The sequence below is a fragment of the Apteryx mantelli genome, chromosome 2 (assembly GCF_036417845.1).
Source record: "Apteryx mantelli isolate bAptMan1 chromosome 2, bAptMan1.hap1, whole genome shotgun sequence".
Classification (NCBI taxonomy): domain Eukaryota; kingdom Metazoa; phylum Chordata; class Aves; order Apterygiformes; family Apterygidae; genus Apteryx; species Apteryx mantelli.
This window is the reverse complement of record NC_089979.1, coordinates 41,714,325-41,741,652: the sequence shown is the minus strand read 5'-3', so window position 1 is coordinate 41,741,652 and position 27,328 is coordinate 41,714,325. Positions and strand designations below refer to the sequence as shown.

Genomic DNA, 27,328 nt, shown 5'->3' with positions numbered 1-27,328 from the left:
GCTTTGTCGGGGACTGTCAGTTAAAGTTGTCATCATCACCAACTTGACCCTGCTCAGGTCCTATAGGCTTGAGCTCTGCTTGGGAAGATCACTGCCAGTGCTGTGGTCACCCTCAGGTCCTGGCTCATCCTCCCTTGTGGAGCAGATCTGCTCCTGCCATTCCCTGGCAAAGTCCCCAGAACATGAATCACACAATTGAAGCAATGCCACTGAAGGTGGAAACACCACACTGGTAAGAAATCTGACATTCAAGATGGAAAATACAGTAAAGAAAAAATATTGTTAATTTTTTTCCTGATCTTTCTGTGTTTCATTACTGTTTCATAAACTGTGCCATGGTCAGTGGAATCTTGTTTTATTCCAGAGTCAGAGAGAAGATGGAAGCTATAGGCTTCTTTTCATATACAGTTGCTAAACTAGTGACCACTATATATTCTATATAGTGCATGTGAAAAATAACTGCTAGCTGGAAGCCTTTGATGACAATAAATTCATTTTAAATATTGAGTCGTATTGTTGGCGACCTTCCCTACTTAGAGCAATATATCTTCTTTGCGTTACTTAGGTCATTGTAATAATAAAGTAATTATCCCTAGGAAAATATAGAGGTTTGGGGGAAAGAAATAAACTTTTCAGGAAATGACTGCAGTAGCAAGCAAATATGTTCCTAGTCCAAGCTTTTTTGCTATCTGTTTTATGATTTAAAGGGATTTTAAAACCATATGTGGATGGAGGGTTGGAAGAGGGTAGGTCAGGGAACTGATTATTGCCTACAGAGATGCTTCATCATTCTTGTAGGCTAAAAACTACAAGTCTAGGTCAGGAGACTCCAATTTTTTTCAACTTCAATGCTCTTTAAATCACCAAATTGTCAGTGGGTGGTGTCAGTCCCACCATTCCATGGGCTATATCTGCATTTAGAGGCTTGTGCTGTGTTTCTGTATATGTAGTAGCCTACATCTGCCCACCATCTTCCTGCACATCCATGTTGGTGATTTGAAGACACTCTCACTCAAAAAAGTCTTTGCCTCACTTTAAGGCAGCATTTCTAGATAGGGTTCTGCTAAAGGTGGCTCAGTTTTTCAGAATTTCTTCAGTGCCAGCCCATAGTTCCCAGGGCTTATGTCTTCCCCTTGCTTCCTTTATGCATACTAGATCACCATTTAATTTACTAATTAACGACTTTTTCTGGTCAGCTTCTCCAAGTGGCCCTAGAAAATGCCTAAACAGTGCATGGCTCCCAGCTCTGATAAACACCTCCAGGTTCTGACTCATATTTGGTGTGAATATAGGAGGGAGTCTAGTTTAGAAGAAAACCCAAATACAGAACTTCTGGGTAATCCCCCAGGGAGGTTCATTGTGGTGGGGATGAAACAGATGGCTGTTTATTTCCAGGAGTGCCTTAAAAACCTACCATAAGATGAAGGATGACAGCTTGCTCCTAACATGATGAGTTTGACCAAAGTCATTGCCATGAACTCTGCAATGGAGACTCCAGTTCTGAATGACAGGTAAGAGCAGGCAGGAACAATATGATTTTCTTAATGGAGAAAAATGAGACAAGTGTAGCAGTGATGGAGATCCCATAGCAGAATGAGCAGAGTTAAGGAACAAACTCTGTCAGAAGAGGGCATGTAGCCTGTTCTGGGTTGTGCCACTTGCCAATGTCCTTGTTGTTACAGCCTGTTCTGAACAGGTCTAGGGGACAGCCTGAAGAGGAAACAGCATCACTTCCAGTGTGGCAACAGAGGATGAAGGACACTGCTGTCTGACTAAAACAATTATTGTTACAGAGGATGCTACAGAAAAGGGAAAGGTTTTCACTTTTGTGGAAGGCATAACTTCTCCATTCACCATTACTACAACCACATGTGATCAGGGTGTGCCATAAGATGAAGTTACACACATAACAAATGACAGCAGTGGCCTATTTTTGAAGGAGGGCAAGAGTAGTTATCACTGCTCTACTCTGCTGCTCTCTTAAATTTCTCTTTCTCTAGTAAAATACCAAGCGTTAGATTCAGGGGTGTCAGTTCAGCAACTGGAACTGAAGCATTCAAACCGTTGCTTTAAAAAAGACTTGTCTCCATTTGTTGTATATTTTGTTTTGCCATTCTTACATTGACAGTGTGGTAGGTGATTACCTGTCTTAAGTATCCTTAAAGCTGTTAGTGTGCTAGTAGCAATCCATTCTTATTAAAAGTTTAAAGGAATCATTAACAAATTACAACTGCATGCTTATTAAGATGTAGATCTCTGCATATGCAGTTTCTGGTCACAATGTAACACTGTAACAGCATATCAAAGATTATGGGATATAAATTTCAAGAGCTATATCATATGAGAAAGTCCACTACAGATGGCAGTACTTCTTCTCCAGGTCCTGTTCTTCTATACCATACACTTATGCAGGGAGCTGGCAGTAAGGATCTTCTAGACCGGTGGTGAGGAACTGGAGCAAACTCCTGACACAACTCTGTCTTTATTTTTAAGAACTCTAAGAACTTTTTTTCTGTGATTTTTGCCAAGTGGCTGTTTAAATCCACACAAGCTCTTAACAGGAAATACATCCTATGACAAGAGGTTTCACAGCATATAAAAATCTCTCCTTTTGTTTTGAAAATGGCATTTCTGTTTTAACTGATGTCTCCTACTTCTCATATCAGAAGAGATAGCAAATAATTACTCCCTCTTTGTCCTTTCCATATCAATAATTTCATAGACCTGCAGTATATCACCTTTCAGTTCACTCTTTTCTAGTCTGAAAAATTTTCGACCTATTTTGTCCTCTTTTGTAAGAAAGTTTTGGTATAGCTTTGATCATGGTGTCTTCATTTGAGTATCTTTTGTAATCATACTATATTCTTTTTTTGAGATGGGGAAATAAGAACTGTAGACAGTACTTGAGGTGGGAATATCGTGGAGTTGTAGAATGACACAGTATTTCTGCAAAAAGCAGTTCCTTCACAAAATGTTGAGAAATAAAATGATATCCCAGTCTGGAGTTCAAGTGCAGTTCTTCTGGCTTGAAGAGAGGCCAGGCCTACAGTTCATGTACCAAGGCAGGTGATTTATTTAGTGGAACAAGGAATTTTAAACAACTTAAAGTGGCGTCATTTAAATCATTATCCCATTCAGTCAAACAACAACTGATCAACTGTGATCAGAGGGAAGTCAAGTATTGGATAACAGGGCATCAAAATATTCTTCTCTCATAATTTAGGTAAATCCAAATCATTCAGCCCTTACTTATGTATCTAATTTTTACTGCTTATCTATGGATATGCTCAAGAATATAAACAAAAGACATGTGCATTTCCTTATTTCACACTCTAACCTGGATAAGTAATATCAATGCCACTTCTTTTACATTTGGTAACTTTTCTGCAAATTGTTAACATTCTAGTTTCTACTAGCTAAGGAAATGACCTAACATTTTTCAGACTAACACTAGTTAAATGAATATTCTGATTTACACTGGATAGGATGGGGTGAGGAAACATGCCATTACCTGTGTTGTAAATTTTTGTGGATAAAAAGGGAAATTCTATCTCTGGCACTGTTATCCTCCCATCTTTGCATGGAAAAAAAAATCCCTGGCAGTTAGAGGAGTAGGGAGTAGAATGGAGTGATACAAAATGTTGCTAAAAAAATTGAACTGTGAGCTGATTTTTTCCCTTTACTACATTCCTATCTTTAATAATCGCTTAGGCAGATAAGTCTCCAAAATGGAGAATACTTTCTTCTCAAACTGAACTTCTGACATTATTACCATGCAAGGAAATCATGTCATGCCCTGATGCCTATTTGAAAGAGATTGCAAACTCTTCTTAGTAATTCAGCTAAGAATGTGTTTCGAATGGAAACTGTCATTATCTAGGCACTGTTTTCATTTGGAAAACAATCAGCTTTATAATGAATGCTAGAACTTCTGATTAATAGTTTATGCATGAGGTAGATTAGTTGGTAGGCAACAGAGCAAGGATGACAAGGAAGGATTAGGAAAATGAAAAGCAGCCCCTCGTTTATGGTTGCTTATGCAGTAAACAATACTGCCCCTCCCAGCACAGCAACAACCATCTGTTTTCATAATATATGTGAATATTTTTGTGGTATTTTCGCTATCTTTGTTAGTATCGCGTTTGCTGTGTTGTTATACCAGAAGACAGCATTGCCAGAGCCACTCTCTTTGCAGGCAACTATACTGTCTGGAGCAACAGGCTTAGAATAACCAAGATAAAACAAACACAGATCACACCAAACATAAACTAGGCTATAAGAACATACAGTCAAGTTATAAAGAAGCAAGGCCAATGACTTTGGAGTCCTGAAGCTGCTGGCCTAAATCAGTCTGTTCATGTGGACTGGTAAAGCACTGTGGAGATATTTCAGCTATTTTAGCCACTTCTAAACAGTACTGTGTCAAAGCTAACAAGCTCTGTGGGCCCAAGTGGCTGGCTAAGCAGCTCTCCGCAGTTCGCTTCTCAGTGCCTCCCTCCACCTCCCTTTGCAAGGGATTTAGTGCTGGTCACAGTCCCCTTGCCTTTGCAGCAGTTAGTCTGCAACTTGTACGGACCCCCACAAACAACAAAGATGTGACTATATAACCTTATTGTATATATGGTAAGTTACAGTATTGGCAATCTTAGGAGGGTCCTTTGGTATTAGAACAATACTTAAGCTACAATTTTTCACAAACAGCATAAATGAGGAAGACTACATCAGGCACTTCTATAAATATTTAGGTGTTGAAAGCCTTGTACATGCTACAGTTCTTTCTGGCAGTTGGGTCCATGTTATGTTTTTCAGTTTTAGCTAGAAACACTAAGTACTGTGGCCTGCTCAAGGGGCACAATGCTAGGACTTGCAGGCTTCTCATGTTGTGCTTCCTTTTTCAGGTTCTCCCAACTCAAAATTCCAAATCTTGACTATATCATATGATTTGTGACACTTACCATGTGACAATCTCTGGCAATAATTAAATGGAGAAAAAACTGTGTTTCTTACCTTGTTTTCCCTGGCTAGTCAAGATGTGTGTGATTATATTATATGACCAGAATGAAGTTTTTCAAATATTTTTAAATGCTGCTTTTCTATGGTTACATAAATTCCCCAAATGCCACCCCATTATAGGTGCTACAGCAACATTCATGGTTCAGAAGTCATGTTGCTGTCTGAAAACGCACTTGTTACCAGTAACGCTCAGAGACTGTCACCTCCAAAATTAGATTGTTTTACATGCTCCTATTTTTATTTGCTGACCCTGCAGTTGACTTGGTGCCACTTCTGTTTGTCCAGGTGTAGTATATGAACTTCTGAATGTCACAGGTGAGTTTTGTATCTGTTCAGATGAGTCACAAATTCAAGCACTCTTGCAAGTAGACCTAAGAATGGCTGACAGCACTAACTAGCATGTCCCAAAACAGTATGTGTTCTCCTCTCATCTTCACTTGCTGGTGCCCCAAATGACTCATCTGGATAGAAAGAAGAGAAATCATAACAGCGAGGAACAAAATTGTCGGGGCACATGTACAGCAATGGCATTTCAGTAGGCACTGGAAGAATGAGAGAGCATGTAGAGGTACAAAGGGGAAGGATAGGACCTGGGAAAAAAGATGACGAATATGAGGAAGCCGTGATATAGCAGAAGGGCAGAAAAGGCAGAACTACAAAATACCCTGGATAGGAAGGATGGGTGGAAAAGGCACTGCTGTGGTAAAATCCATGGAGCCCTACAAAGTCCCTGGAAAAGGTGGTGTATGGCATCTGGTGTAAAGAAAGGTGGTCTATAGGCCACAGCTCCTTATCTGGAAGAAGAGAGGAGGCTGCATTTCCTTATGTGTTGATGGAACAGTGGCACACTGAGGAAAAAATAGAGGCAGGAAAGTAGCCCCTGTAATAATCAGACCCCCAGAGTCAAGAAAACCATGCAACACTCAAATTATCTGTATTCAGATAAACTGCAGGGGTGAGGTGTAGTGGAAGGTAGCCACTGTTCCAGGTACTGCCTTTCCCTGCACCAGCACAACTGAGTGCCTCTTTGCAGGCATGAGCTGGGTATCATGGGACTGAGCAGAAGGGGCTCTAGGCTGGGACTAACCTGCCTCTCCTTCCTCTATCCCCCCTCCTCATCACCCCTTGGGCTATATCCCAGATCCTGTTGTCTTGTCCTCCCCATGCATGGATTTTCATGGCTGTTATACAGAGGTGCTTATCAGTAAAAACAGCAAGCAAAGAAGCATCAGGCAGACCTTCATAGCAAACGAAGGAATGCGAGTGGGCAAAGGGACAAGGTATGGGCAAGTCTCTTTGGAAATTATTTTCTAACTGCTTGCAATTTCAGGATGTACTACAATAAAAGGTGACCAAGGTGAGTGCTTTCTGTCTTCCCAACGCTACTCTCTGACTGCTAGATGATAGAACAGCGGTTAATTATACTAGCTGAGAACGTGCTTTCAGAGCTACCTAGTAGGAAGTGATAATTATTATTAATGAATTCCTATGGCCTCTAAGGCCCATTGGTGGAGATTTCAGTATTCTAAAATTTGTGAAACGGGCTTTTTTTTAACACCTATCAAGTTCTTGAGATTAGCTGCAGTAAACTACATCAGTAACCATGTTTTCTCCCTAATCTGCTACTAAGAAAACCAATTATTTTTAATAAAAATTCATATGGAGATCTTCAATAATGTGGAATTTTTGGCTCACTGTATGACTGCCTGATACATACTTAAGACACCACTGGCACAATATTTTTGGGACTTTCGTGGGTAGCAAATAAATCATTGCTTTTGACAATCACCTATTTGCACTTTTTATTGATAGATGAAAGCTGGAAGTGGAAAACTAGTATTTTACTGGGATTCTGTTGCTTTCCTCCTGTGTGGTTGAGCTGAGCAGATTCTGAAAATGTTTCGTTCCATCTTTTCTCGAGACACCCAAGTGTAAGCAGCCATTAAGCAACAAACAAAAGGGGTCACCCATTTCACATGTGGAGTTTGTTAACTGCTGAACCTCAGAAGCCCAGCCCTGTTCAGTGGGCAAAGAACAGTTAGTGCCCAGGCTTGTGATTTATTCATTTCTATTCTTCCATGCACAATCCCTCATTAGCAAAAAAATAATTTTTTTTGTGTTTTGTTTTTTCTTTCTGACTGAGAAAGGCCACACCCAGCCACTCCAATTATATTGCTAACTACATACATGTAAATATTATTTCTTTGGCTTGGAGAGCATAAAATAGAGAGGGTTTTTCTGGTTTTCATTTGTTTTTTCAAAGAGAGGCATAAATTAGCTACTGATAGCTACATCTGTTGCTCAAGTCTGATTAAAATTAAAGGCATTAAATCACTAATTATAATTTGATATTCATTTTTTCACACAATAGTTATTCTTGTTTGAAACTACCATGCTCATTTCTATTTTTACAAAACTCACCAGTGTTTAACAGACAACAGTAGAAATGGACACAAAACCTGAAAAATAACTTTGCTTATATTATGTTTTTTAAAAAGCTGTTGATTGTGGTAAGTGGTTGCCAAAGAACAAGCTCATTAGCCTATGCAAATTCTGACGGCATCATTTAAGAAGATGTTTTTAAGGGACTTTTTTCCATATTATGTGGCCTCGCTTGTTTTCCCTTGTGTTTATGTAACTGTGCCATTCAGCCTTGCTAGCTATAAGGTCACACTCAGTTAAGACCATGTCAGCAATGCCACAACTGAGAAACCAAGGAGAATTCTCTTGGGATAAGTTCCTTTCTCTCACTTTTCTTCTCAGCTGAGAAGGGTAATTATAGGGTAATATCAGCAATTTGTGCCTAAAACTACGTGCCTAAGCAAAACCCACAAGTTGATATGTATTTACCTTTAAAATACGTGAGATGGTTGCTTTCTTCACTGATGGTGCATTTCATATTCTGTTCAGAAATGGTCCAAAGGCTTTACTAAGGCAATCTGAAATGCTAAATGCAACCCATTACGCAGGAGAAGCCAAAGAGATTCAAAGGAGCTCAGCATCTCAGGAAAAATCTATATCTATAGGAGAAGCAAGATGTACTCCCATCATTCAGTTTTAAACTTTTAAATGGTTAAAATAGCCAACTAATATCCTTTTGCTCCCAAAACAGATAATTTGAAGAGAGACTATTGTTGACAATTTACTAAGGTTTTGTGATATGTCATAGAATTACTATACAAAAAGTGAGGTATGTCACCTAGTTTTACCTACCTAAATGATATCCTGTCAAAGCAAGCTGTCTACATTCCCTCTGTAGTCAGTGGGAAAGGTCACTTCAAGAGGGAGATTCATCCCATCCTGAATAAGTGGCAAGATAGACAGGATGACTGTCCTCTGGGAGTGATTTTTCTCTCCATTGACTATACAGGACCCTAGACAATTAAATCAAATTGGATGTGAAATTATCTATGGCAGAAAAGCAGTGAGATAAATCCCAGCATACAAGTAAGGGCACCAAAATCGCTGAGATAACGCTGCCACACACTTGCAATAATGGCAAAGCACAGCTTGGTGGCACAGCTGTATGAGGCATTGTTCGGTTGCTTTGGAGTACTGACAAAAGCAGCCGACGTGAGTAGGACTTAACCTTTTAAATCTAACTTTAGGAATGACTTTAGCCCGGCAAATCCCAGTCCAAAACAACTTGGAAGAGATCTATAATATGCAGTCTTTCTGCACTCAGTTGTACCTATTGTATGACACTATTTCCCAGAGTCCAGATTACAAAAATACACATTCTTGTCACTCTGCTCTTTCATCCAACTCAAGCAGTATAACAAAAACCTGATGGTTTACAAAGCTGTCAACAGAACATAATCTTGGTCACAACAGTGGCATGTATCTCTACACAGCATAACATAAACCAAGCAAACGCAGTACTTCTATCAGCTGAATTGTGCAGTATTCACTAAAAATGTCCATCATCTTGGGGGACATAGCTTTTGGAAAACTCCCAGACTTTGCATTATATGATGGTCCCACTATTCCTCTACCTTCAATCCCACATTACCCTTACTCTTCTTACAGTGGTCACTCCAGACACAGCTGTGACCTGAGCTGCCCCACAGGGCCCTGCTGCTGGCAGCCAATATTGTCTAAGCATCTCCCCCTACTCAAGTTCAAAAATCCATGATGTGTTCTGGAAAAATTATTTCTTTGTCATCTTTACAAGAAAACTGGTACTTTACAGGCATGTCAGCTATAGTAAACCAAAACTTGAATGGTTGCTAATATAGCCATAGCTGAGTTATAAAAAGCCAGTGATGTTTGCCTGAAGCCTCTCACACTTTTACATGAAGATCTAGCCAAATTATGATGACTAACCAGAACAGGTACCTCACCCTGTTATTTGCCATCAAAGAGCGTGAGTGGTTTTCTAGACTTTGGGCTGAATACTCATGGAAACTAATCTCTGTGAAGGAGGCAAGGCCCAAAAGAAGGCCGGAGGTGAACTTCATCTTTCAGTGAAAACTAAACACCCAGATGGGGAAGAACTGACAAGACAATGCTTCTGCACAAAAATTTGTGTTACAGTGCATTGAACATGAGCCACTAAATGTCACGATGTTGTAAAAAAAGACAAATGCTGTAATTATGATACAAAAATAGGAGTATAGCCTGTGGGCATAAGAAGTAATCCATCTGATATAATCATCAGCAGCAAAGCCTCAGCTATAGTACTGTATAAAATTACCAGTGCTGCACTTCAAGGAGGACATGGATCAACTCAAAGAGAAAGCAGCAATACTAATTGGCAGTCTCGAAGGCAGGACATACATGGAATGATTTAGTGGCTTGGTGTGCTTAGTCCACAGTGAAGACTGAGAACATGGTAACGATCATCAAATATGTAAAATGCTGCTTCCCAGAAGAAGGAACTCACCTGCTCTACAAGGCAGAGAGGACAAGAAGGGGCTCAGACTGCAGCAAGGAGGGTATACATAGGAGCTTCCTGACAGACAACACTATGAAGATCTGGGAGAGATTACCTGGGACACTGGGTTTTTCAGAACAAGTTAGAAAATTTCTGCCAGGAATGGCCCTGTTATAGGACAAACAAACTACAAAATGATGTCTGGGGTCCCTTTCTGCCCTATTATAGTACAACAGACATCAGGCTTCACCTAATGTGTAGAGTTCACTATGTCAGAGCAAAAAACTCCAGCTTGCTCTGTTCGTATTTACTATGCCTTCCTCTCCATCTTCATACTGGTTTCTTTGCAAGTGACCTTCAAACATGTAACTTTACCATTTTATTTCTTTATCACAGCACCCAGAAATTGTCCAGGGACATTAAACCCTTGATTTTCAGCAGTTGACCTACTCCCCACAGAATCAGAGAGGTAAACTTCTCTTTTCCAAGACATCTGTAGGCCCACATTGAAAAACGTGTTTAATGAGAGAGACTGAAGATCATTTTTAAGTGCTGAGCAGACAAAGCACAACAAAACTTTACAGCCAACTTCTTGTTGCATTCCAATTCTAATATTATGTATTGTTCTATGTATCATCATTCTAGTCACCTGGACAAAGTGCCAGTACTTACTAACAATAATAGTAACAATGATTAAGACCTTGTATTGAGATTTTTTTCTGAGGCATGAATGTGCACTTGAAACTCTTCCCATTCATTCCCATTAAGCTTTATCATTTACAGACATTTTTGCTGTGAAAAATAAAAATAATGTGCTGAAAATAGAAACATATAGAGAAACTAGATGCAACATACAATCATAGTAAGGTTTGTAGAGTTTGTAGTTTCAACGAGTATTAGCAGGTTAAGGTAAGCTTAAGGCATCGCTCGCTATCCCTGACATGCTGGTCTATGTTTCACTAAGCTAATGAATATAAGAACCTCACAGTGGGAATCTTCACTGTGACTTATATTTGTTATGATATATTATCCAATTGGAGGTGCAAATACTTTTTTTTTTTCTGGTGAAGATGGGTCCCAAAGGGTCATCCATGCTTCTTTCAAATATTGACTGTACAGTCCATCTACTTTGCTCTTCTTTTATTAAAAATCTGTAAAATGAAACTAAAGTGCTAGGAATTACAGAAGAGCACAATGAAGTAGAACAGGAAAATTCTTCAGTGAGAATAAATGACAACCACCTGTACTTCTTCAGGTTAAGTTTAAGATAAGTTGCTTAACCTCTTGAAGCTTATCTTCCTTTAGAAGAATATACACACACTGAAAAATTTGGGTAGGTAAGCCTTCAAGCTGTATGCATGCTTCTACACTTCATAATAAAAGTGAGAGATCTTGGTTCTGAAAGTGCCTTTGAGATGTAAGACTCCATGCTGGAAAAGAGAGCTGGTACTTTAAAGTCTAAATATACAAAGGTAAATGCCTGGGCTTGGGGATTTTAGAAAGAAATATATATGGTACCGCTAACAAGCAAGAGGTGGAACTCAGCACTCTGAAGGGTTAAAGTGAACTTAATCTTCCACTGATCACCCTCTGGTACTGTGTCTTCATAAATTTCCTCCGTTTATGGAGTGTTTTTGATGGCAGGCAATTCTTTGTTGAAAGTTAAGTGCTCTTTTATATGAATAAATAAAGAAGGCTTTGGTTTGAATGAATACATTATTTTGACAAATGTTTATTGGAAACCCAATTACGGCTTCATAAATCAGTGCTATCTGTGGTACATCAGGTGAGCTCACCAATGCCATCAAATGGCACATTGAATATTAGTAGAATAATTAAAACAATTCTGTAGAATGTTGTCCCTCTTACCCAGGTCCGACGGTAGTCAAAACAGGAAGAAATTGTTTCTTATTTTTATTTAACTTATTAAAATACTTCTTGTAAGATGTAATGGACATACTTAACAAATAAAGAAAAAAACCATTTGTTTTCAATTTGCAGTTAGATTAAAATGACAAGGTCAGGCACAATGCATGAACTGAGTGGCAGCTGAATTTTAAGAGTAGGCCAGGAACAAAAAGGATATGTATAAAATCTATTGTTTGAACTTTACACCTAGGTGAAGTGGGTGTTTGTTTGTTTTGTTTGACGTGGCCATTGGTGATGTGAAATGTGTCTGTAGTCAATGCATGTGCTTCCTTGTCTTTCATGCTCCCTGCTACAATGATTCTAAGTTAAAAAGAGCAAATGAATGAGAAGCCATTTTCATAACTATGAAAATGAAGAGAATCAAGTGAAAATCTTGAACTCAAGGTTAAGAAGAAAGGGAAGATATTAGAGTTGAAAATAAAAAAATAAAAACCTGCAGGGGGCAAGCTAGTATTTTTAATGGGAATTTGCTTCTCTTGAAAGCCCTCTGATGATAGCAAAATGGAGAAGTTCACAGTATCAGTGGTAGGATACTGAAGATCTGATTAAACTTTATGAAAAAAAACCTGCATGTCTTCCCAAAGGACCAGTTCCCAGTTTCAGGATATGGCTAAATTTATATCCACCAGGACATATAAATAGGGATTGAAACTTAAGTAATTAGGTTTTGTGTGTATTTGTATTGGCGTGATATAAATAGTCACATAGATGCCTCTCTTACCCACTTAAGTATAATATCTGTATTTTCAGAGACACAGAAAAGGAAACAACGAGACATAAGAAGAATGCAAAAGGAGAATCACAAAATGCAACACAACAGACAGTTTTTCTCCCACAAAAGACAAGGAGCGTTAGAGTTAGCCAGAGAAATGGCAATAAAATACTTTTTTGTTGGAATTTGTCACTTCACTGAAATTAAAAGAAAAAAAAGTCACAAAGACAAATTTGGTTTGTTTCGCCAGAAACTAACCTTCCTCCAGAGCAAGTCAGGCTCTAGACTTCTGGCATCTGGCAGGCAGGCAGACACGCTGGAGGCCCCAGGGCCGAAACTCCGACACGCAGCCTTCTCAGAAGCTCATGTTTCCCCAGAGATCTGTTTCTCAGATAATGTAAAAAGATTGAGGTCTTCTTCCAAATAAGAATTAGACCAAATTTTGTAATTTTCTGCAAGATAGAAATAATATTCTCCCTTTTCCAGCCTACCTTGTCCTAGTCCCTTCTCAGGTTTTCAGTTAAATGAACTGTAAAAATGTGCAAAGTAATTAAGTGATTTTAGTCTTCACGGTTTAGGATCTTTTTTGTTTCTTGGTGTGTGTGGCAACCTAAGAGTAAATTCAGCCTAAAATCAGGCAGGCATTTTTCTGCCAAAGGCCCCATCACCAGCAATAAGTACTGTGTAGCTAAAGGAAGCAGAACTTGGACAACCACAGTGGGCAAAGCAGGATGCTCTTTCTCCTTTAAAAGTACCTATGCTGCCTTTGCAGGGCAAACAACGTAATCCCTTTTTCAGAGTAGCTAGAAATACAGGTGTTGTTTTATGTACTCATTTTAGGACAGCTATTGCTTGAGTCTCAGGGACTGTGCTATTCTATGTCTCAACTTCAGGTCCCACATCCTCATTACCCACAAGTGGAAATGAAGGGTTTTCCTGTCATCCTACTAAATTATTTACTATGATGCTTTTTCATGCATATCCTCGGAAAGACAGAGCATTCAGTCCAAACTATGCTCCAGAAATTAATTTTCTTGGAAGGGGTTATGGAGATGAAACTGGTTGGCCTAGTAAAGAGAGCTGTGGAAACAATTTGTTTGATAATGCAACAAGAAACTTCACTGAGCTAGGATGAGGCTGGAAGTAAACAAGTAAAACGTAGTCTGCAGTCCGTGGACTTGACACAGGGCACAGGAAACAGCTCTGCTGCAGCCTGAGTATCAACCAAAGCATCAACCCTGCCCCCAAAGTTTCAGGGATGTCTGCTGTCAATCAGTAATGCTAACAGTTTTCATTACTGGCAAAGTAACTTATCTCTCATCTCTTTTGTCAAACTCTGTTTCCTCCCCTTGCCTGTGGCTATTCTAAATGCAAATGTGAGTTATTGGAAGGCGAAAGGTGGGGGGAAAAAGAGGCCTATTTTTTATAACTCAGATTTAAAATCCAGCAGCTCTAAAAGACTTCCCCTTAGCCTTTATTTCTGAAAAAGTTGTGGTTATGAACATTATTTCCTTGTACAGCATTTATTGTTGTTGACTGAGCATTTGAAAACTGGACTGAAAAGTTGTTTACTTTCACTCTGCCTTCTGCCAAAAAAATCTTGTGGGACAGGCTCGCTCTTCCGTCATTTCCCAGCCCTACCCAGCACTGGCCCTGCTAGAGCAATGTATCAGAACGGCTGCTTCTCTTTTCTCTAGGGACAAAGGCAAAAGAAGCTATACCGCAGCATACCTCACATATCTTCCCATTTCAGTGGAAACCTGCATTTAAAGTATTACATCTTAGAACTCAAAGGAGCAGAAAGCTTCCAGGGAGACTGTTCTTCCTCTATATGCGACACTCCTGTTGCTACCAATAAATCACTGAGATTGCTATTACAATCCGGAACAACAAGGTGGCATCACCCCTAAATGCAAAAAGGTGTGTGAAAGATTAGCAGAATAGAAACAGTAAAGGAGTCATTAAAGCACCTAGAAGATAAAATGATTGCAATATCTCCCCAAATTTCCTTGTTGCAAGATGGTGATTGAGCCATAAATCAAAGCTATTCTTCTTCAGGGGATATTTAAGAAGGCAATAAGGATTGTAGCTACAGTCATCTAAAGAAGAACTGTAGCTCTTACACTAATGGGGTGAAACAGAGATAAGAGGTCACCGTCCCTGCTTATTGCGCTCCTCTTTCCATCCAGCAGGCAGAGAAAAGCAAGCCTTGTTTTGAGCAGAATCAACATAAATAAATAGAATATGTTATTGATGCTAGCTTTCATTTGCTTCACTTTTAGCTTCTCCTATGTTTTATTTGCATTGCTAAAAACTAAAACAGTGAATTGGGTTGGATGGATAGCTTACATTGCTCATTTTTCAAAAGTAACATTGACCAACATATAGAGAAATACTCATGTTAAAAAGGCTTTATACAACGTTACAGAAAACAACAATTATTCAGAGTCAGTAACTCTGGACCATTTACTTACTATTAACATTTACCTGTTACTTAGTGAAAATACTTAGTGAAAATACACAAGAAGCAACAACAGAAAAACAGACAGTCTAGCAAATATTTGCTTTGAAGTCTACACAAAAATCTATACTGTTCATTGCATTATGAAATTTTGAAATCTACCAGCTTCCACTCTGTCTTTTTCTCCTGTCACTCCATCAGCTTCATCTGAACATGTCTGTTGTCTGCAATAAACAGTGGGATGAAAATGCCTATAATAAACAATAAGAAAAATAATACCTAACACCAGACTGAGAATAGTTAAGAGGCCCACAATTGTAAAATATATTTCCTTGGTAACAAAAGGTTTCCAAAACAAATATACAAACAAAATACCTAGAGTTACAAGGGTGTGAGTAGCATAATAAATAGAAATGCAAACTTTTGTTTTTCTTCCCTTTATGTTAAAGAAGGTAAAAATTAGAATGATTCCAACAACAGTTCTATACAGATATTCCATCACCTTAGATTTGCAAAATGTTGTGTGTTGTTTCAAAGTCCAGCAGAAGCCACAGCTCCAAAGAAGTATCAGCAGAAATACAGAACTTCTGACACTTAGAAGAGTGATCAGTGAAATACTGAGCATCCAAGAAGTGATTGTAAGCAGTTTATAGAAGAGATATACTAACTTGGGTAGCACATGAAATTCATCTTTATCAGGCAGAGATTTTCGTAATGATATCTGATAATCAACTGTTGAAAAGGAGATGCCACAAAAAGACATGAAAATGGCAGCATCTAAACAAAACACAAGTATAAATATTAGTTCTAAGAAAAAGAAATTTATTTTACATTAAAATTTCTGAATGAAGGTTTGGACAACTTCCTCCTTTCTTTACACTTTCTTTATACTGTCTTTATATTTCCTTCATGTTCTTGGACAAGTAATCTTGGTTCAGATGCCTAAATCTAGGCATCTAGTGCCATCTGGGATGCCTATGTTATTCTGCCTGGCCTCCAGCTGCTGCTGGTCTTGCCAAAGTTGTGTGTCATATTTGCCAGCTCTATGCAGATGACTTGGAAACCCCAAGGTGTTGCAAATAGCCCATAAATACTTAGGTTCAGCAGGTGATATTGAGTCCAGGCTGTCTATAACGTAGAAATCCCTGTAAGAGATTCCCTTAGCGTGGTCATATTTAAGGGTCATCTGACTGTTTTATCTGAGTACATGTTAACTCCGTTGCTATGAAGAGACAGTAAACAACAATGCAAATCTCTGCGCTTGGTTTGATGAATTCCAGCCCATGAGTAAGCCAATGTATTGCCAATTCTGCTGCTGGTTTTAGGGCTGGAAATAGTATAGTTGCTGTCCAGCTTCTGAGAGTTGAACCAATATCCCTTCCTTGTACTGCATTCTACAATGTTGAATTATCCTTAGTTTTTTTACAACTCTCCCCATCATCTTTAAAATGTGGATGATGGTAGTCACAAGGCTGCTTTAAATATATTACAGATTTCAAGATGCTCAGTTGGTAGTTTAAAAAGAAACAGTAAGCCAACACACACAAAACAGACTGCTCTGAAATTGATACACTAATCATATTCAATAACTTATTTTCAAATGAGGTATCATTATGTTTATATTAAATATTATGACTTGCTACAGTGAAGCCTTAGCAAAACAGATATCTACTAGACAAAAATTATAACTAAATACACAGTAATCATACAGTGGAGTGTGACTTTAAAATGTTATTCAATAACATGAATTATCTATTTAAATAAGATACTCAGCTTCCAAAGTAAAGAGAAAGAAAGACTCACATTGACAGAAACTGTTTGTGTCATGTTCCATGAGGATGTAAATCTGGACAAAGAGCTGAGGTGTGGTCTCGAGAAAAGTCTTGAATACCTTGAGCATGCTAATATCAGTCATTATATCAATGGCTTGTTTATGAATGAAATTGGGACAGTCTGTTTCGGATACATCTCTACTGCTGTTTTGTTTAAATGCAGCCTGGCAGCCATATTTCAAAGCAAACCAATACCTATAGAAAAGGAAACTTGATTAGACAGTATTTTTGAAAAGTACAACTCCAAAAAATGATAGAGACTGAAGATCTTTCCCATTTTGTTCTCCATTCATATTTTATCTTTGAATGGAATCCAGCACCTTCTACTGAGATAAAATTTAATCTGATATGTGTCTGGTATCAGTGATATCAGATGATCTTTTAAGCCCCATGATACCAATGCAATATAAAAACTACTAGAACAGAATGAGGTTTGCCTGAATAAGATTACAAGCTTTATTTTGTTAAGTTCTTATTTATTTAAAAATACTACATATCTGAAAATTCCCTTTGCATCTTTTCTCATCTTCTCTTTAAAAGAGAAGGTATTTTATATTATTCATAAGTACACAGAGTACCCTTCTTAAGGGTATTAATGAATATCCAGCTATGAACATCCAACTCTATATCAGCATAATATAGATCCATAACACCCAAGGATAGTATCCGATGAACGGCAAATATACAACAGGCTTTTTGCAAAAAAATATCCCTCAAGAGTTATTTTTGCTAAATAGGAAGACTTTTAATTCAGAAAATGACTCTCAAGACACATGGATTTCCTAGAATGACAGATTCTATTATCTGAGTGGTTTTACATGAACAAGGCATTTGACTTGGAAAACTAGCACGCATGAATGACTCTTTTAGAACCAGTCTATTTTCAAGACTAAATGAGCATTTCCCCTAAAAGAGCAGTAATGGAAAGATACACAGAATTAGTCATGAGTGATGCACATTCTGTGCGGTAAAGAACCTTTTCTGTTCAAGATATCTCTAATGCCACTCTTAGAGATAAATAAAATCTAGCTTTTATTTCCATTTTCAAGGCCTTTGCTTTTCAGGCAAAGCACCTCTGCAGGGAGAGAACACTAAGTTTTAATCAAAAACCATTTTGATAATTAAGGAAGGAACAAATTCTGTTTAGCAAAATAGGATGGTGGCTACAACCTGATGTAAGACCAGAACTCCAGCTGGGGGGAATTACAGTAGTTCCCTTCTCCGTGATACAATCACCCTGTGGCAAATGATCATTCGTGCTTTGGAAGCCAAGGGAGCAAGGTAATGCTCCTTTCTATAGCAGATGAAATGAGGCAATTCCAGCAGAACAGGTTCTCACAACTAATGATCTCTTTCCAGTTGAACTGTTCAGCAGCAAACAAAGAATCTAAGTAGCTGAGTAAATATGCATGTAAATCTTATTTACATGAAGCAAAAGCAGTGTTCTCTTCTGCTGGTTATTTGATTTCAGTTGGTTAGTAACACTGTGCAGATTGTAGACTGAGTCATGTAACTGGGTAGCCCTGTAACAGGAACTGCCATTGCTAGTGAAAGGCCATAAGCTTTGAACCGACTTTGCAAGGCCAAAGGACTGAGACTTGTCAGGCTTGCTCTGAAGTTTTTGTGACTTGCCTGCAACTTTGCTTTACTTGGTTTAGCTAAGCCACGCTTTTTTGTAGAAAAACTAGTCAATTTTTCTAATTGACCAGGTGGCTAATTTGTTTTAATGTTGTTTATTTTTGAATGGTACAACTAGACAGTAACAGTACAACTGGCAGCAGTAACAATCAGTTATTCTATGTAGAATGACATGTTTACGACAATGAAATAATGATGTACTAGAGACATAAAGGCCTGGTAGCATATCAGAGGCCTTGAAAAGTAGAGACACAGGACACAGTGTAGTGGAGTACATTCATGGGATAAGAGGTGGCTTGGCACTGGAGACCCCATGGCTATAAACTACATGGTCTGTTAAAGAAATGCAGACCTGGAGCTGGACAATACTGGTTTTAGGGGCAAAAAAAGAGAAAAACAAATGGTATCTAACATTTGTAAAAGGCACCATGTATAGTAAATTCGGATGTAACATGAAGTTGCAGATCAACGAACAGAGAGCAAAGTGTAAAAGTGTGTTAGCAAACATACAGAAAGGACCGCAAGCAGGGTGTGAGGAAGAAGAAATCATCAACATGAACTCCCAGCAAAAGACTCCAGATGCTAATAACACCCGTAGCAACCCACCACCAACACCAGAATGAAGCCACTGGCCTTAGGACCCAGAGGAGCAGAGGAGTGGTGAGCATAGCACCCGGAAAAGGGGTAGAAGCTAAGAAGTGTGTGTATAACAATGTTAACTGTATCATTATTACCAACACTTTTTCTGTATAGAAATATTCTTTCTTTTTCTGTATTAATGAGATCTGGACTAATAATGATTCTTGGATTAGACTATTAAGATTTCAATTATATTACCAATAAATTCTTGGCTTTATATGTAAGGTATGTTTGCCCATAAACAAGATTTTGAGCATAACCAGCCTTCAGTCATCACCTTCAAGCTTTGACTTATTCTGTTCCCAGATCTTTTGAACTTCCAATATCCTTCTCCAGTGAACCCATTTTGACTATATACAGCAGGAAAGGACAGCAAAAGCAGTCCTTCTCAAGAAAATTCTCTGTTATTCTGCCCACATTTCTGGCATTATAAACATTGCTGAATGTCTTCCCCCTTGACAGAAGAATTTAGTCATTCGGTCTATGAAGATGGCATTGTTCATTCAGAGCTACTTTTACAAGAAAGCAAGCAGAACACCACAGACCACCACTAGGTTATGTTAGGCTGTCCTGCAAGTCTGCTAATGTGCAGGCTGAGAAAGGCAAGGTCCCATGTCACTCTCTAAGGCCACTCTCTAAGGCTGCATCTAAGGTGATTTCAAGGTGCATGCTGAAGTGTCACAGTTTCCTGGTTCCCCAGCTGTCCACAGGATTGATGCACTACAGAAACCATAAAATCCAGGTGCTTGCATTTCCTTTACATGGAAACAAGGGGGCAGGAGATCATTAGACATCCAGATTTCATCCCACTGCTCATCCATGGCATTGGAACACAGTCTCCTGCAGCTTGCAATGGAAGTTCAGAAGTATTCCTGGTCCCCCCAAGTGCTAAAGTTTAACCTTCACCATCTTTAAAGACCAAATTCTTTGACCACAGAGGACACAGTATAAAGGGTTCTTCAGTAGCCACAAGTGACGATTTGCAGATCCTTTGCTAAGGGCATGTTAGAGGAATCATGACTTATTCCCCTATTCCCATGTTAGCCATGTGTTCTCCATACAAGGGATAACTCCCCAGGCTTGAAACGTGGAAGCATCAGTTGTAGGTGTGGAACAGCAATGCTACCATGCAGGGACCTTAGGGAAAGATCCTTTGCCCTTCTCCTTACAGAGGTTCATAGACTGCAGCTCTGCCTTTTAGGCCGTACATTGATTCTGTAAGTTGGCTGTAGCTTCATTATTTATTCTCAAAGGAGACTGTTTTCTTGTTTTATGTTGTTCTGTATTTATCTTACTATTTTCTGAGTAATCTCCCATAAGTAAGGAACTAAACTGTTTGGCAAAGCATCTATAGCTTTTTCAGTTTATAAAACAATTAGGAGTCCAAAACATCTGGTTCTTGCATCCAGGGTGTAAACATCTGGAGAATTTGCAGTGTTTTCAAGAAAAAAATATTAGAGTAGACCAATCTGTTACTTGTCCATACATTCATTCAACAAAGTCTGTGTTTGTTCAAGCAGCAAGAAGTGGAAACCAGCTGTACAAATTTCAAGCTCCAGAGCTCACAGCTGAGAAGGCAGATGATAAGTAAGGCAAACACCAGACATGTTGTAAAAGGAATATTTCAGTTGGATGCACACTTGATATCATATCAAAAACATACTGCTTCTAAACCTAGTATGTTACACTGTGTTTATATTGTTATAAGATGGTGTGCTAGTATTTTTCATTACTTGTAGCTGCTTCAGTTAATCCACTTCTGACTTTGCATACTGTATAAAATACATTTTTTTCTAGAACAGTCTGAATGCTTCAGTTGCTCTTTGACTAAATCTGCATTACATGATGATAGTTAAGTGAGGTGGCATTCCCTGAGCTCCACAGCCTGTGTCGCTTACTGTAGCTAACTATGACAGACCTTTCCTCTTTTAAGAGCATTTTGAGCTTGTGCTACCATTCTAATCAGCCCATTGGCATGCAGTATTAGGACATTTTAGGAAGGGCCTATAACAGATTTTTAGGCTTAGCTTAGACAATTGCATTCACAGCCAAGAGGAAAGTTTAGTCTGTACTAAAGGATAGGTCAGACTCAAATTTTCTTATTTATCATGCCCACGGCTCACTTGAACACTGCGCCTGCTCTGAACCTATTATAATTATAGTAAAGTAGTAATATATATGTTACCATAATAGCTCACTGTTTTAATCTCATAAACAGAAAAAATTGCTTTTAAAAAGCAATTGGAATAAAAACTGCATTAATTAAAAATATTTGATTAGTTATGTATTTTAGGTAAATGTACATCTTAAACTGAAGGTGAAAGGGGTATGATAGTGTGTCATTAATACAGGCAAATATACGGTTGCCATTTGCTTTATGTTAATTCTCTTTAGAGCATGATGGGAGAAACTATCAGTTGGGGAACAGTCTTCCTGTACTCCCACAAGGTTTACAGCCATGCTTTCCTTTAGAGCTGAAAGCCTACTTCTAAGGGAGATCTTAACTGTTAAGGTTCTTCTTGTATTAGGAAGGAGATAGGGCTACCAAGTGGTATCTGTGAGCACTTTACAGGTGGAAAAGGAAACACACAGAGCGAAGGTCAGCACACTATCAGCAGTCTGCTTCTCACAGCCTGAAGTGGGCACTAGCTGTGTAAATGGGAATACACAAGACAAAAATGAAGATATAAGTAAGAGAAAATATCTTTGTTGTTACACCATTGCTCTGCATACTTTATCATACATGTAATGACTTTGTCGAAGAATGTCTCTGTCAGTCACTGTCATGGGTTCCTAAAGGAAAAGAGTTACAAACCAGAATTTTGTTTGCAGGTAGCAGGAATATCAAATCCCACCCAGATGTAGATGTGATGGACCCACTCAAGAAGTACAGAAAGAGGGTCTAAAGCACCTAGCCTTCTTATGCTGGAATACCCCCTGTTCCAGTGGGGAAGAATGGGAAGTTGAGTAATATTTCACTGTGCCCATCTTCTGCCTCGCATTGGAGAGGACATGGATGATGCAGCGCTCCTTGTGGGAATGCAGAAATACTAGTATACATTATCAATCTATATTGCCTTGTTTCTAGCCATTACATCTGCTTGTTCTTTATCTGCAGAAAATTTTTGTGTTGTTAAAATCCAAGAGCTTGGTCATACCCTACTTAAAAGAAAAAAAAAAATGTTTAAGAGCAGAAATCCCTGCTCATTCCACTCAAAGAGTATGGTTATATCACCACATAAGGTATTAAGTCTAGCCTAGAAACAGGGTAAATTATATAACACTGAACTCAAAACTGCTGTGGTTAGACAGCCTCTGGTCCCTGAACCAGCTCATTTAAACATAGCTCAGGGGTCTCCTTGTTCTTGAGACATTTCTACAGCTTCATCATGTTTGCTCCTATCCTCACGTAAAATTGGGAAGGCTTTGGTTCTCTCTTTGTGACTGGAAATTCACAAATGTCACAGCTATTTGGTTTAGTTGTTTCATGGCTCCGCGGCCTTCACATTTCACAGGCAAGCCTTCTTGTCAGTGCTTCCATGTTATTTTCTTCCTCTTCAGATTTTCATTGAGGACTTTCTACTGCAATCCCAATACTACAGTACACATCCCATCATCAGACTACACTAACAAAGATTTGAGTGCTAGCTAGAAATTCACAGGTCCAAATTTCACCATATGAGTTCAGGGAAAAGCAAAAAAAAGAGTTTCAAAGAACAGAGCTGGACAAACAAAACTTAAATTCAGAACCACACAGACTCTTATGTCAAAGCTGCAGGGAGGATGAGAGAGACACCTGGCAGCAACAATCACCCCCTCTAAATTCTAGTCACACCATCACAGTTAATATAAGCATTATATAAATCCTTAATCAAACAATTCTTCTCTGCTGCATGTTAAACCTAATTTCTACGGATCAAAAGGCTTGGATTAAGCCCATGAAACTGATGTGGCTAAGGCAATACCTGAGGACAGTAAATTTGTATTAAGAAAACATGAACAAGTACATATTATTATGTAACCTCTAACTCATTTAAGGTAGCATTATAAACCTCCCACTTTTAATTAACTCTCTGTCCATCACTGACTTGATATCTTAAATACCTTCCTAATATTTTCTCTTGTGGAGCTTCTTGGTATATGCATAAATTGCTAGAGGCTTGTTACCACCTTTGGTCCTCACTTTTTGATCCATCCTCAGTTTGGGTGTGACTTACCAGGTGCTAAGTCTGTAGCATTACCAACTAAATATCATCTACTTTGAACATCATCTATCTTGGCTCTGAATTTTCTCATCACCTTTTAAAACAACAAAAAAAGAAATAATCCCAGGTTCAATAGAACACTCACATTTACTCTGGTATCTCATAGATTTAGAATTCAGCTTCACAAATATGTAAAAAATCTTTTTTGTCTCCACTTGTTCAAATAGGCAGAGCATCTTGATCTTAATTTTAAGCATCAAGGGACACAATAGCAGCTGCCAATATCACAATGGTAGCTTGGCAGTATGGCCTTCTATATTTATTACTTAGCACTGATAGTGTGAGAACCCAACCAGACTGAGTCCCATTGTGCTATGCACTGTACAAGCATAACACAAAAAAGTTCCCTGTCTCAAAGACAGAGGGATAAAAGATATATGAGAGATGAAAGAAATTGGAAAGGTATATGTATTCACATCTTATAATTTCAGGCATCCTAAGTTCACTGGTTAAGTCAGCATTTACTGGCTAGACCCCTAGTTCTCTCTACAGTGAGTGGAGGAGATAGGCTCCTGCCACAAATGACAGGCCCTCTCCCCAAATGAGAGAGGCTCATTCCAGTCATTATGACCTGACTCCTGATGAAGTTTGTCTTTATCCATTGATTAAAGAGAGAAACCTGGGAGAGTCTTTGTCTAAGTCAGCTGAATAAATTAGATGACTAAGAGGGAGGACAGGAGGGAAGTGTACACCAAAGAAACCACAAGTGATACAAGCAAGAAAACAAATATAATAGGAGATATGTAATAGCTAATCCCAAATCGCAGATGTCACCTTGCTGTTATCAGTTTATAGTTTATAGTACATATTACCACACTGATGAATTTTGAGGAGTGGCTCAAAGAACTTTGTAGCTTGCGTATATCAACTGGAAGCTTTTGCCCAGCGTAAATGGCCACACAGAAAATACCATTTGTGCTATAGAGAACAGGTGACCAAGACTGCAACACCAACAGAGCAAAGAGCAACATTATCTTTACTAGATAACAAGCCACTCAGAGAAGGTGAGGCTCATTGTGGGAAGAAAGCTTTGAAAATTATAGAAATTCGCAGTTTGAGGTATTTATTGGAAAGAATGAGAGTTAAAGTAAGTGAGAGAAATTTTTACATTGGCGTAAATATATCTTTCATCACTGTTCATTGATTAGTATAGGAAGTTAAAGGAGGCATTTTAAATAAGAACTTTTATTAAGTGACTCTGAATTCTACATTTGCTCATTTTTCTTGCCCATTATATACTCAAAACAATTAAAATGCAGGTCCACAGGACTTTTCAGCAAAATCTGAGTTTTAAATGTTTTAAAAAGTTTTAAATGGAAGTAAAAACTTAGCACAAATGTTCTCTGTAATGATGATGATAATTTTAAACCAAAGCCACCATGGAAGCTAAAGAAAAAATGTTAAACATACAGTATGGTAAACTATTCCTGGACATATTCTTTTCAGCAAAAAAAGGTTCCTGCCACCATTAACCCAGTCCCTGCAGTAAGTATTGCTGCAGGCATTCTTACTAACTATTCAACTATTCATTTCATCTCAGTCTTGGTGTTTCTTCTATACAAATACAGTTAGACTCTCAGGTCCACAAATTACTGCTTACTTTAGCTGTCTCACCTACTTAGAATAACCAAATGAATTCTCTTAAAATCATTTTAGAAACTTATTTTTCTTTATTAATTGCAACAGTATTTACCTGTAAAGCAAGCATTTTTATTAAATACACCCTATCAAAGAGCGATGAATCAAATAAGGATAGGGTGTGATAGACAAAAATTATTACTGATAGGCAAAATGAAAGAAGAGCTACATTTTCATCAAAACCTGACATAATGTACCCCTGGTATAAGCAGACACAAATCCATTCACCTCTGTAGACGAGTAATTGTTGATGCCAGGGGTGGATTTGTCCCTGAAGCCATGTTAACATAACAAACTGGCACTGAAATTTCCCAAAAAGGCCAGTTAAAGCAATATGATTTCTCATTTAAAATTAAAAAAAATTGTGCTTACCTTATGAAAATTCCACAGTGAAAGAAATGAACTAGAAAGATCCATTTCAGCTTCTCAGGATCAGGATTTTCCCAGTCATTTTTAAACCACTCATAACTGAATAGCTGAGTTACTACTGATGAAAGACCTCTAAAACACAGAATTAATATACCCCAAGAATATTGTCCCTCACAGAAATATTTACTAGCTACCCAGAAATCCACTCCAATATCAACTACTTGAATTATAATTCCACCAACTAAAAAAATAAAATCCTGCTTAGTAAATTTCATCATGCATTAGATTGTCACTATTTTCATTCTGTCCTCATTTCACATGAAGAAAAGACAGAATAAATCTAAATACTTTCTTATAATGTAGTCTTTTTCCTAATGATACCACCTCTTCACACTGCTTCATACAAAGGAAAGCTGGAGTACGCATTTTAATTATGACAAGCAGAATCAAAATAAAGGGATTTCAATTTTTCTGTGTTCTTGGTTTAAATACTAAACTAACTTCATTGGTACATCTATTCCAGAAAGCATAAATGTAAGCTGCCTTTTAAATTGGTGGAGTCATTCTTCCTAGCTGCTGGCTCCTAAAAAAAGAACAAGAAGAAGAAAAAGAAAGATCATAAGTAACACTAATGATTTTTTTTAAATATCATACAGCAATTTGCATGATCACTTAAACAAGGAAGTATAAAAGAATGTAGGACATACTGGGGATATCTGTGAACAGTCGATCCAGGGAAAAGCTACACCTCTGAACCTGCAGGTCACTCACTCTCCTAACCACAGTGATTCTGAACCTTAGTAAGCAGCAGCTGAGATAATTGTTAATAGATGAAATTCTAAGAAACAAGCTCACCTACCAGCTTTTAAAACTCCAATTATGGGAAAAAAACATCAAGTCCTTCCCAGAGCCTTCTTAACTTCTGAGATATTCTTCCTTACTGTGTACAAAAGGTTGAGAAAACTGTCTTGAATACACATGATTATATTAGAGTACACATCATTATAGTTTCCAACTGTGTGATTGGGTTTGTGTCCGCGCATCTAGTGGTTTCATCATTTATGCTCATTTGTTCATATGCAAGGACAACAGTGATGAATAGGATTATGGCTCTCCCCGTTAGAGATGTGTAATGAACTAAGCATGCCTCAGTTTATATCTTTTTGAGAAATGTCTCTCTAACTACATGAGGAGTAGCTACACACAGATTACCTAACCACACTATCATCTACTGCATATGGAATTCATTCATAGTCAGAACTATGTTTAGATTGCCTAACACTGTAAAGATTCTTTGGATCTATTTAAGTAGTCCTTATATTTCTTTGTATCTTTGATATTTGCCCGGGGAAACAGAAAAGCTATAAGGAACTACATTCTTTGCCTCATTCAGTTCCATCTCTGCTAAGCTATAAACATTAAAATTGCAACATCCCTTTGCATTTCGTAGGAAAAGATCGCTGGCAGCAATCCAAAATAATGGAATGCAAGGATATGCCAAAGTCCCAAGTTCACACTACCACCAAGCAGTAGCAGACAATACCCTGAGAATAGCTGCGGCCAGGGAATGCCAGGCAGGGGGAAGGGCATGCTGAGGCAGCTCTGGTTTGGATTTTTGTGAATTTAGGCACACAGCCACCAAGAGCTGAAGTGAGACGATTGGTTGATATCACATGAACTCTCTGAAAGGTAACGACTATTCTTATCTCACGTTGACTGGGCTATTCTATATTGTGACCTAGCTACAAATTCAAAAAGAGAATCTAAACTCTTAATTTCTATTGAAGACAGTGGGAAACTAACAGCCTAAATAGGAGCTGGGCATCTTAACACTATTTTTTTGGATCTAGGCCTTCGCTATTTCTAGCTTCTTCTTCTATCTCCGACTTAGGTTTCATGTCCAGGCCCAGACGAGGTCAGCAAAATCTGGTGATCTCATGACTGGGATAGCTGGAA

General features: G+C 38.3%; 1 protein-coding gene across 2 annotated transcripts; it reads right to left on the bottom strand.

The window, feature by feature from the left end:
- Positions 1–14,843: 14,843 nt before the first annotated feature.
- Positions 14,844–26,284, bottom strand: XKR9 (XK related 9). 2 transcript variants are annotated; one of them, XM_013942822.2, is made up of 4 exons: positions 26,232–26,284; positions 25,376–25,955; positions 16,795–17,018; positions 14,844–15,768 (listed from the first exon to the last, which is right to left on the bottom strand). In XM_013942822.2, the coding sequence occupies exons 2-4, from the start codon at positions 25,648–25,650 to the stop codon at positions 15,125–15,127; spliced, it is 1,143 nt and encodes a 380-aa protein (XP_013798276.1). In that variant the 5' UTR covers positions 25,651–25,955; positions 26,232–26,284; the 3' UTR covers positions 14,844–15,124. The 2 variants fall into 2 exon arrangements, with proteins under 2 accessions (XP_013798276.1, XP_067148442.1); XM_067292341.1 differs by lacking the exon at positions 26,232–26,284 and adding an exon at positions 26,080–26,139.
- Between the last annotated feature and the right edge of the window lie 1,044 nt (positions 26,285–27,328).